Source organism: Helianthus annuus, chromosome 16 (assembly GCF_002127325.2).
Source record: "Helianthus annuus cultivar XRQ/B chromosome 16, HanXRQr2.0-SUNRISE, whole genome shotgun sequence".
Classification (NCBI taxonomy): Eukaryota; Viridiplantae; Streptophyta; class Magnoliopsida; order Asterales; family Asteraceae; genus Helianthus; species Helianthus annuus.
This window is the reverse complement of record NC_035448.2, coordinates 19670636-19683006: the sequence shown is the minus strand read 5'-3', so window position 1 is coordinate 19683006 and position 12371 is coordinate 19670636. Positions and strand designations below refer to the sequence as shown.

General features: G+C 38.5%; 2 protein-coding genes and 1 long non-coding RNA gene across 4 annotated transcripts; 2 read left to right on the top strand and 1 right to left on the bottom strand.

The window, feature by feature from the left end:
* Positions 1-351: 351 nt before the first annotated feature.
* LOC110919065 lies at positions 352-4650 on the top strand. Of its 2 annotated transcripts, XR_004884949.1 has the most exons (10): positions 352-819; positions 960-1039; positions 1135-1234; positions 1575-1712; positions 1855-1959; positions 2054-2137; positions 2220-2335; positions 2407-2508; positions 2583-2699; positions 4240-4650. XR_004884949.1 is itself a non-coding variant. In XM_035986085.1 (9 exons), exons 3-9 carry the CDS (start codon positions 1151-1153, stop codon positions 2623-2625), a joined length of 672 nt encoding a protein of 223 aa, XP_035841978.1. In that variant the 5' UTR covers positions 352-819; positions 960-1039; positions 1135-1150; the 3' UTR covers positions 2626-3224. The 2 variants fall into 2 exon arrangements, 1 of the variants encoding a protein (XP_035841978.1); XM_035986085.1 differs by lacking the exon at positions 4240-4650 and having other exon boundaries at positions 2583-3224.
* Positions 2816-3437, bottom strand: LOC118488474. The gene is made up of 2 exons (XR_004884950.1): positions 3262-3437; positions 2816-3165 (listed from the first exon to the last, which is right to left on the bottom strand). It is a non-coding gene; the product is annotated as an uncharacterized LOC118488474 (long non-coding RNA).
* Positions 4651-7029: 2379 nt separating the features above from the next.
* On the top strand, positions 7030-10765 carry LOC110918152 (LRR receptor-like serine/threonine-protein kinase). The gene is made up of 2 exons (XM_022162512.2): positions 7030-9853; positions 10260-10765. The coding sequence occupies exons 1-2, from the start codon at positions 7030-7032 to the stop codon at positions 10733-10735; spliced, it is 3300 nt and encodes a 1099-aa protein (XP_022018204.1). The 3' UTR covers positions 10736-10765.
* Positions 10766-12371: the final 1606 nt, after the last annotated feature.

Here is a 12371-nt window from a genome sequence, read left to right as displayed (position 1 = left end):
TGAAATCTGTGCTCTAACTACATGTGTTGAAATAAAGTAAAACTTTTAAGAATGTTATCATTTTATATTGATATAAATATAAATTTAGGTATTTGCCACTTGTTTGCATCGTCTACATTATATATATATATGGAACCCATTAAGTGGAAGTTAGTGTTGAAATCAATATCATCCGTTCGATTATGCTGAGATTAAATCTGGGCCGTATAAACTAGCAAAAATAACCGCTCTAGTGGAGGTTATTTGCAGTTTTTTGCTGGTGGTTTTGCTCCATAAATTTAGGCCCATGATCTCCACTCCTCTTGTAATTTTTCTCCTTATTTTTAGACCCATTATCTCCAAACCAACTACTACAATCTTCCTAGAAATCTGGGTCGATTGAGGTGATCTTATACTATATAATGCACCTGCATGTTTAATGGCAGTTCCACACTCTCTCTCTCATAGCCTCCTGCAGTTGGCGACGGTTTCAATCTATGATGCACACGTTCTCCGCTACATTTGCCGTTTTCTTCTCCCCAACCACCCTAGGCCACCCATTATAAACCCTCACCCACATTGCCAAGACACGACATTTTCTTTTTTTTTCTCTGTATTCGCGAATCATCCTTTATCACCCTAGACACAAATTCGATGAATCACCTCAGTAATCGATGCAACAGATTCCATGTAAGCTTCTCAACTAATTTACTTCCTCTTCTTCTAGACCTAAGTTAAGAAAAGGCGACAAACCAGGGTTCGCAGTCTCCATTCATCTTCATCTTCCTCTTCCTCTAAATTGTTCCAACTTTCATCGTTTGTTTGCCGTCATCTTTTCAGGTAGCATACTTCTATTGTTTATTAAGTTTTTTTTAACCTATTTGAGTGTTCTGTCGTAAATTGGGGTTTGTTGGATTGCTCTATGTGTTAACTTAGTTTCTTGAATAATAAATAATTGGTTGCTTGGGCATATATCATAGAATGCAAGTTACTTTTGGAGTTTAATTTGGCTTGTCACCATTAAATTTGAAGACTATAAAAGAAGGGGAAGTTTTCGTAGGTTTGTTTCTTTTTTTTTCTTTTTCCTTAAATTTGATGGTAACTTTTTTGAAATATTATTATGTGATACTTCTTTGTTCATGATGCAACTTTCAGAAAACCAAATGAATGGATGAGGGCTGCTGTAAAGATCATAATCAGTATTGATTTTGGGTTCTCCATTGGAGTATCATTTAAGGATATTTCACCACCAAAGGTATGTATTTTTTGGGCATATATCGTGTGATTTGACTTTTAAGAGTATAAGTAGTTATATTTTAATTCAATTTGTCAAGAAGTTGTGTAGACGATATTGGTAACTAGATTGAACTTTATGAAGTTTCTTTATTGTTTCTGGCTTTTTCACCACCAAGGTACATACTTGATATTTCAACTTATATCCCAAAAAGTCTGTTCTTGACTTTTGAGAGTCAAAGTAGCTATAGTTGCCTTCTAAATTTACTTTGTATACGTGAGACCGATAACTAATTGAATTGTTTGTATCATATTTGAATTAAAGCATTATGTTAAGGACACTTATTTTATGAATTTGATAGCTTAAACTCGTACCCTCAATTGATACATACATTGGTGACAAAAATTCGGGGTGTTCTACACAAACAATCTTAAATGTGATCTCTGTCTCAAGGGACAATGTCTCAACCAAAGCTGAAAAACTTGGTGATCAATCACAGGTAATATTGTTTGACAAGGTTATATTATGATTCTCTTACTCAAGTTATCTATCTATGGATAATCATCCAATTACATGATCATAACATCAATAATAACTAAAAATATGATATGATGTTTATTCATAATTTGTCATTGATGCAGATTTTCGTCTCAACTAACCCTCGCGGTGCAGAAAGATTACCTCCAGCTATAATTGCTTCTGAAACAGACTTATATCCTAGAAGATTATATGGTAGACCTAGTGAGGTCAGCAAATTTGTGATCAAACTGGCTATTTTGGATTAACTTTCTTGGATACATGTTGAAATGTTTTAAGATTTAATCTTCTTTTGATTTGCAGGACCTAACATTCAAACCAAAGTATCTTGTAGCTTTCACTATTGGTTGTGATCAGAAAGATAACATTGACCAAGCAGTCAAAAAGGTCAAACTTTATTCCTTTATCTCCGGATTCTCCGCCCTTTGCCACCTTATATCTCCGCCTCTAATGGTGTTTGATTCTACAGTTTTCAAACAACTTCACTATCCTTCTGTTCCACTATGATGGCCAAACAAACGAATGGAATGAATTTGAGTGGTCAAAAAGAGCCATTCACATAAGTGTTCCAAAGCAAACAAAATGGTAAAGAAACAAAATCAGTTTATACTTATTATTGGGTATGTGGTATCTTTGACTTTTAGTTGAATTCATAGGTGGTATGCTAAAAGATTCTTGCATCCGTATATTGTTGCACCGTATGACTTCATATTTATATGGGATGAAGATCTTGGAGTTGAGAATTTTGATGCTGAAGAGTGAGTGTCTATGATGACTTTTTAAATAGTCAATGTTTGACTTTGACATGATCTTTGAATCTTTACATTTTCAGATACATCAAACTTGTGAAGAAGTACAAATTGGAGATATCATAGCCCTGCTTGGATTTAAAAAGTGAGGGTTTGACATGGGATATGACCCAGAGACAAGAAGAACTTGAAGTTCACAAGTAAGTCAACACTTTGACCTTATGTTTAGTTGTTCAACATCAAACCTTAATCTATGTATTTTAATTAGAGCCGGCAATCACAACCCAAACCATCATTTTCGGGTAGGTTTGGGTTATTTTTTTTCTACCTTCGGGTTCATTTGGGTATAGCAAAAGTAAAGGACGGGTCAACCTGGACATCCAACAATTTCTTGATTTGAAAAAGCGGGTCAAAATGGGTTTTTAGCATGTGACCAACGGGTCAGAACGGGTCATAGCAGTTAATGAACAACGCAGTTAATGAACAACGGGTTCTTCATCATCTATATTGAAGACTAGTGAGTTAAACATGCTATACCACGTGTATACTAAGCCTCCTTCATCTACGCCTTAGTCGTCACCCGCAGCCTTTATCTACCGCTGTCGTCCATTTGCCACCGTCCATCACCTTCGTTCACCGCCGTCGTCCATCACCATCGTCCACCGCCTTTAATTTTGATGAGGCAAAAAAGTCACAAAATCGATTCTCACATTTTTTTGAACGAATCGCCAACAAAAATTAACATATAAAAAGGATTCTCACAGTATTTTTTGGTTCTTCACAAGTTGTTTGTGAGTCTTAGAGATTGTTGAGAAGGAGTCTGAGTAGAGAAAAATGAGGGTAATTGAAAATATAGGATAGGATGTGTGATAAAGACTATTAGAAATATACGTGGCAAGTATGTAACCATACAACTTGCTTCTCTCAATGAATTTAGCTTTTTTGACTTTTTGGTTGTACAAGTTACTGAGAAATGCTAATCTTTTTGCATTTTATGTTAAATTTTATTTCAATTTTCTTATATTAAATCAGATATGAACGAACACACTCGCACACATACATATTTTTTAATGAACCGTTTTACCCGAAACCCGTTTTGACCCGAACCAAAACAACCCGTTTTTTAATTGACCCGAACCCATTTTAACCCATGACCCGACCTGACCCGACCCGTTTACCAGGTCTAATTTTAATCAATGAAGTGAGTTTTTATGTTTGTTGTTTCATTTGTTATGGTTTGCCTCCATGTGCAGCGTATGAACATATATAATTTCATATAACTTTTACATATAGTTTTGTCTTTTGAGGTTAGACGGGCTCATATGAAATTCAAGATTGTAGGGGACAATTTACGGATTTGTTTAATATTAGGAAAAACATAAACAAAAATTGCCAAGAAAGGTAACCAGAGATTAAAATGACCAACTTTGACCAGTACTTAACTACCAACTTTGACCCGTTACTCAACCCAACCCAACAGACCGTCCCTTTTGCCATTTTTACGTATGAGTATGACATTTTTACCTTCGACAAAATCAAAAATGACAAATGATTAGAGAAAATGGCATTGTGAAGAAGACACCATTTATAAAAATTGTGGCTAATATTTGGATGAAGAACGATGAATCCAAGCTGCTATGAATATTGTTATTACAAGCTTTGAGCGTATTCATATAGATTATTTTAGATTTTCTTTCACTCTACCGGCCATAAACACAAAATATAAATAATTTCATATAGGCAAGTGAATTGAGTGAAATTGGATCAAAGGACACAGAACAAAAGTACGAGAAAAGTGTCAAGAAAATTGAGCAAGATGAAGAGATTGAAGAAACCAAGCCAGATGTAGAAATTGAAAAAATGAACAAAATGGGTTATTACAAGCAATCACCCCCGATGCTTGCACCTTAACACAAACAATACCTCAAGTAGAGACGACAGAGCATGAAGAAAAGGAGAAAGTTGTCAACGTATTAGAAAAAGATCAAGATGAGGATGACGTTACACGCGCACAGGAGGTGACGGTTGAAGGAAGCTTACAAGAAAAGACCCACCACAATGACGATAATGAGAGTGAAGTTGTTGAAGCTAAAGAAAGTGTAGAGGAAGATGCTGCTGATGTTTGTGTCTCAACACTTGTCAAAGAAAGTACAAATATTTAGTTCCATTAAGTATGATCTTTTGTTTTGTTCATTTTAATGTTTGGTTATTTGTAGTGTTTGGATAATGTGTTGAGAATGAGTTTTAGTGGTTTGAAAAGAAGAAAAGGAAAAGTTAGATGGTTGCAACCTTTTCAAAAAAGGATATGGAAAAGAAGAAAAGGAGAAGCGTTCCCGAACACCCTCAATATACATTATCTTTGTTTGTTACGTTGTTAGCGTAAGCCGTCCAACGGACGGGTATTAAACTAGTTTTTGTGGGGGGTACTCGTGAAGCCCCATATTGATCTAAATCGCCAACTATTGAATTGTAAATATTAACCTTGCGTATAATTAACTCACCACATACACAAATAACTGTAAACTTCAAAAATTTAATTAACTTGGGATAAACTGATAATATTACATTCAAAATGGTAAATTTGTTTTTCGATAGCTAATTTGAACATGAAGTTGATAAAATAACAGAATTTGGTAATGAAATACACCAGATCCATTTTTTTGGTTAAATACCACCAAATATCTCTTAGGTAACGTTCGTTTCATGGAATGGAATGAGATGGAATTGGGAAGCTTTTCTTTGTAAAATTGATCTTGGTTTGGGGAGGGGAGAATTTGAAATCCAATGAATTTCTTTAATCAATGAAATTTGTGACTATTTCAACATTCCTTAGAAATCCTTCACTAGAGTGAAGGATTTCTAAGCAATGTTGAAATAGTCACAAATTTCATTAGAGTGAAGGATTTCAAATTCCTCCCTCTCCCAACCAAGATCAATTTTACAAAGAAAAACTTCCTAATTCCATTCCATTCCATTCCATGAAACGAACGCTACCTTAGTGCATTGAGTCAAATTTTAAGGACTCGTTAGACTCTTCTGTTATTTTTATGTTACTTTATTTTATTAACGGTTTCTTGAATTACTTGAAAATGTAAATGCTAATTAATCTATTACTTACTAGACATATCTAAAGCTTATGACGTATATCTACCGCAATGAAGTTACTTACATAAAACCTTTTGAAAAAATTACATAATAAATCATTACAAACAACTACCGCAATGCAAATGTCGCCCCGCCGCTGCGGGCACCCCACTAGTACAACATATACATATATATATTTCAGGCACATCCCCCATTTCCTTAGATCCATCCTTTTTGCCCCATCCTCACACCCATCCTACGTGGCACTGACGTGAAAGATCATCCTCCAAGGATGAGTCTCACCCATACTGAGTAGCCTAATATGTTAGATGAAATATACCAAAATTCAAATCATGTCCTCCACATATATATGATATCACCTGATCTCCTTCCGTTAAATTTTCTTATCTTTAATAGTTATTTTTAACAACATGAACAAGATACAAATGTTAGATCATCAGTGGCAAATTCAAGAATTAGTTTTAGGGGGTGCGGACGAAGGGTTTAACCAAATTTTCAAGGGGTGCAATCAAGATTTTGCCCTATAAAATACACTGTTTTTTTTTTCAAGGGGTGCGCCTGCCCACCCAACCCTCTACCTAGGTCCGCCGTCTGGACGTCGTTGTGGGCTCCTTAAAACCGACGGCATCCTATCCATTCCCAAGTCTACTTCTTTTTTGATCCCTCTCTTGTCACGCAACCTTCTGGGTGTAACACCATGGTAACAATGATCCAATCATGTAACCGTCGGCCATTAATCATCGAGTTAGAAAGATTATAAATCATGCTATTTTTCCAAATCATCTCCAGTTTCATTTTTAACTCGACTCAGATCTTTGTCTCCTTATTTTTTCAAAACAAGTTAAATTAGTGTGGACCCTGTAGTTCATACCTTTAAAACTTGTACCATAAAATCCATCATTGCCTAATTGATAAGTGATATGATAACCTTGTTTGTATACCTTTTTAGATAATATCAGGTGTACATGGTCGGTTTGTCCATATTTGGTATTCTTGTACTATACCCATTTCGCGTTGATAACCGAAAGACAAGGGGTACCTGTACTAATCGGCTTTTGTCCTGATTGTTGCTAGTGTTATATGCTTTACGTCCAAGGCTTCATGCAAAACTACTATCGAGCAAGGGGTCTCACTGGAAGCAGCCTCTGTGTTCCTACAGGGTAGAGGTAAGGCTGTCTACATCTTACCCTCCTCAGACCATAGCTTAGCTTTGCTATCGGTGGGATTCACCGAGTATAATGATGATGATTGTACTATACCCATAACAAATTAACAATGGATTTATGTCATACTCCATTCATTTTAAACATCATGGTCTAGCAGTCCGCAAATTCTGTGTCACCATTACATATTTTTCTGTCATTTTACAACACTAAAAAAAACCCACAAACTCCACTGCTTCTCATCAGAGTTTGCATTTTTGTAATGCCTATCTTTCAACCTCTGTTTTCACTTTTCATACTCTTTGTTATAATCCCTTATTGTTTCTCCCTCAACCCACAAGGTGAAGCTCTTCTTTCATGGCGAAAAACCTTAAAAGGGCCACATTTGGAGGTTTTAATCAGCTGGGATGATTCAAGTTATTCAACTAATGAAACTCCTTGTGGGTGGTTTGGTGTCACTTGTGATGTTAACAACAATGTTGTTGAATTGAGTTTGAGTAACATAGACTTACATGGAAGTATTCCTTCTAACTTTAGCTCATTGTTAACTCTACAAAAGCTTGTGCTATCGGGAACGAATCTTACCGGTTCAATCCCGAAAGCAATCGGGTCGCTACAATACCTAAGTTACTTGGATTTGAGTGACAATGGGTTAACCGGTGAAATCCCTAAAGAGATTTGTAATCTTAACAAACTCGTTGAGCTTTACATCAACACGAACAGGCTCCAAGGTCCGGTTCCCGATAACATTGGGAACCTCAAGAGTCTGGTCGTGTTGACATGCTACGATAATCAACTCAACGGAAGCATTCCGGGTACCATAAGCGAGTTAAAGAAGCTTCAAGTCATAAGACTTGGTGGAAACAAAAACATTGAAGGCCCATTGCCAAAACAAATTGGCAATTGTACTAGTTTAGTAGTATTGGGGCTTGCAGAAACAAGCTTATCAGGTTTTCTCCCTACAACAATTGGTTATCTCAAAAACCTTCAAACCCTTGCCATTTACACCACCTTACTTTCCGGCCAAATTCCGGAACAAATCGGCAACTGCACCGACCTCCAAAACGTCTACTTATACGAGAACTCACTTTCAGGCTCAATCCCGAATTCGTTGGGCAGTTTAAAAAAACTAAACAATCTGTTGCTGTGGAATAACAAACTAGTTGGAGCTATTCCACATGAGCTTGGAAACTGCATGCAGCTAGTTGTAATTGACATTTCGATGAACGCGTTAACCGGAGTCATTCCTGTGACGTTCGGGAAACTGGGCTCGTTACAGGAACTTCAACTGAGCATGAACCGGATATCCGGTTCGATACCAATTCAGATACAAAACTGCACAAGTCTCACCCACATTGAACTCGACAACAATCAAATCACTGGAACTATTCCTTCTGTAATCGGAACATTCGAAAACCTCACTCTCTTATACTTATGGCAGAATCATCTTCAAGGTGCAATACCTACTTCCATATCGAATTGTCAAAAGCTAGAATCAATTGATTTGTCGCAGAATTCGTTAACAGGATCGATCCCGAAAGATCTGTTTAATCTCCAGAATCTGAACAAGTTGTTATTAATAGAAAATGAACTCTCAGGCCAAATACCCCCAGAGATCGGTAACTGCACGTCATTGATCCGGTTTCGTGTTAACGATAATCAATTGATTGGATCCATTCCGCCTCAGATCGGCAGGTTAAGGAATTTAAACTTCCTTGATCTCGGATCCAACGGGTTAACCAGATTCATTCCAGTAGAGATATCTGGTTGCATGAATTTGACATTTCTAGACTTGCATTCTAATTCGATAACTGGAACATTACCAGAGAGTTTAAACAATATTGTGTCCCTCCAGCTTGTTGATGTCTCTGATAATCAAATCGAAGGTACATTGAGCTTTACCATCAAATCATTGATATCACTGAACAAGCTTGTGTTACGAAAGAACCGCTTTTCTGGTGAAATTCCACTGGAAATCGGTTTGTGTATAAACTTACAGTTACTTGATTTAAGCAACAACGAGTTCTTTGGAGCGATTCCAGCGAGTTTAGGCAAACTTCCTGCATTGGAGATTGCTTTAAATCTCAGCTGTAACAAACTCTCTGGCGAGATACCGGTGGAGTTTGCCGCTCTAGATAAACTAGCTGTTTTGGATCTCTCTTACAACAAACTTTCAGGAGACCTTCAAAATCTCGTTGGTCTCGAAAATCTCGTGGTTGTTAATATATCGCACAACGATTTCAAAGGTCACGTGCCAGACACGCCTTTTTTCTCGAAGTTACCGCCAAGTGTCTTGTCTAACAACCCTTTGTTGTGTTTGGCGGGTGACGTGTGCGCCGCCGACAAGGGCGGCGCTTCCAGACGGAGCAAGGGTGCTAAGGTGGCGATGGCGGTGCTTATAAGTGTTGCGTGTATTCTCGTTCTATCTGCGCTCTACATCTTACTCGCGGGAAATACACGTGCTAGTGGTGAGGGTGGGTTAGATGATGCTGACGTGGAAATGGGGCCACCATGGGAGATCACTTTATACCAAAAACTTGACTTGTCAATTGGTGACGTGGCAAGATCTCTGACGCCTGACAATGTGGTGGGCCGGGGTCGATCTGGTGTTGTGTATCGGGTAAATGTTTCGTCAGGGTTTCCGATCGCGGTGAAAAGATTCCAGTTATCGGATAACTATTCTGCCTCGGCTTTCTCATCGGAAATCGCCACTCTTGCGTGTATTCGCCACCGGAATATTGTTCGTTTGTTGGGTTGGGCTTCAAATGGGAAAAACAAATTGTTGTTTTATGACTTTTTACCAAATGGTACACTAGGTACATTGTTACATGAAGGTAATGTCGAGGTCATTGAGTGGGAAACAAGGTTTAAGATTGGTTTGGGAGTAGCGGAAGGCTTAGCCTATTTACACCACGACTGTGTGCCGCCAATCCTCCATCGGGATGTAAAGGCGGATAACATATTATTAGGTGATCGGAATGATGCCTGTTTGGCGGATTTCGGGCTTGCAAGATTGGCGGAAAATGACAACACTTCATTTTCGGTGAAACCTCAATTTGGTGGCACATACGGTTACATGGCTCCAGGTAAGCTGTTACTCACGTCAATGATATCAACTCTAATCCAACCATATTTAAAATAGTGTAACCTGAACAGGACCTGTGTAATCCATTTATTTAAACTAGTCAAACATGTTGACATGTGGAGGTATTTTTTTTTTTTTTGTTGTAATCAAGTCGTAAACATGTAAAGTGACTCATGAAGAGGTTTACATGATGTAAAATGGTTGTAATAAATGGATTAACAAGTTGTCATATTTATGTTTTGGGTTTAGGGTTGTTATAAATATGTCAAACGAGTTGTAAATGGGTTAACGGGTTAACCGGAAAAGACTATATCTTTTTATAATTTTTATTCTAGTTTTAACGAGTTAACGGATTGACATGTTTTAGTAAATGAGTTAATAAATATGTTTTTTTTTTGTGTTTGCAGAATATGCTAGCATGTTGAAAATTACAGAAAAGAGTGACGTTTATAGTTATGGGGTGGTCTTGTTAGAGATAATGACCCGAAAAAAACCAGTTGACGAGTCATTTTCTGAAGGACTACATGTTATCCAATGGGTTCGCAATCACCTCAAGAATAAGAAAGACCCGGTACAAATTATAGATCGAAAGCTACATGGTAATCCTGATACAGAGATCCAAGAAATGTTACAAGCATTAGGAATTGCCCTCTTGTGTACTAGTAACCGGCCCGAAGACCGTCCCACAATGAAAGAAGTGGTGGCATTATTAAGAGAGATTAGACACGAGGCTACGACAACTAAAGAACCCAGTAAAGAGACCAACGATCCATCAAAAGAAGATTCAAACGTTTTTGGTTTGTATTTGTCATCGTCGGTTAACTCGGCTCGGTTAGGCGGTGAAGGTTCATCAAATTGCTCCCTTGCTTACTCATCCTTATAATCCGGATTCGTAAGAAATTGGGACAATAGATTTATAGGCTTAGTTTATATATTAGCATTGTAAAAAGGTTGAAAGGAGGGTGTTTTTTCTATTTCTATCTTATTATTTTTTTAATTTTTGGAAACTAAATATTGAGAAAATGATGTGAAAGGGATAGGGCGCCTTCTATTAGACTATTAGCATTAATCATATAGTGGATATTATTGTGGATTGATGTTAACTTGAGAGGGAAAAGTGTGTCTTATAATTGAGTCATGTAATATCCCAAACAAGCTTTTTACCAATTTGTATGGTTCAAAATCTTCAATATTTATATTTCTTTCTATTTTATATGATTGTATAAAATAAACTAGCCGACATTAGGCTTGGGCCCACCCAAGTGATGAAACAATGGTTAGCCGGGCAGGGTTAACACACTGGTCTCGTCAAGAAGGGTTAATCCCTTCCTCTCGAGGATCGCTGGCTGGATCACCGGTGGATGATCTCCTGCACAAGGAAACAAGCCGTGACTCGTAACAAGGAGGATGGGGTGGGGGGTGCTCCTTGTTACCACTCTCCGGCGTGAGAATCAGTAGTTTGCTTGAGAAGCAAAGTAAGATAGTAGTAGTAGTGAGAGAGTTGTGAAGAGATACCTCAAACCTGGTTTGGGGTTGGTATTTATAGCCGAGGAGTGAAGGAGGATGATGATGGATGGACTGACGACGTGCTGCACCTTTGCAGGTGTGTCAGGCTTGTCGGTTGTGGAGGTTACGCCACGTCAGTCCATTGCTTACGTAGCTCTGATAGGTAACTGCCATTGGTGCCACTTGCACTGTGGTGTCAGTCCCACTTGTTGAGTGCATAGGATGCGGTGCAAGCCGCATCGCTACGTGCGGTAACATCTGAAGTTACCGCGTCTCCTACTTGTGATCAAGGAATACGCGAGATGCGGTGCTAGCCGCATCGTCGTCCGCGGAGACTATTTGCCTGCATCCCTTGTCGTGACGAAAATGCCCATATGGTGCGGTGTCAGCCGCACCGTTACGTTCATCTTCTTCTATGCCTAAGGTAAGGCTTTCTTGTATTGATAGAAGTGTTCACTGGATGCGGTGCGATGCCGCATCGCTGTGAATACTTCCGTTTTCGTACACCAGATGTGATGCTATGTCGCATCACTCTACCGTTCTCATGTTCCATGTAAGTCCTCCTTCGTTACTAGATAGATTGGATTCAACCCTTGTGCCGACGCGTTCTCGCATGGGCACAAGTAGGTTATTAGCTAGTGGGGGTTTTAATAAGGGTAATGGTCACTCGCGGTCGATGCTGACGCGAGATCTGGGACCATACCCCTTCAAGTCCCCCCAGTCTAGTGTTGCTGCCACATACAAGTTGTATGTGGGAGGAGTACTGGACTATGGTGTTTGGAAGGTAGTTTGCAGTCTGGAGAAGATCCTAGACCATGTGTGGTCCTTTCTGTATGTAAATTAAGCTGGAGGTCTGGAAGGGTTATCTGACGCCTCTTCCGTATCGGTGAAGGAATCTCGTCTGATGCGAAATTCTCAGCCGATTTATGTCACCAGGTGGCTTGCCACCTGTTGTTGTGCCGAAGGTCTCTTGGAGACTTTGTTAGTAATGCTGCACAAACTTCGAACCAACC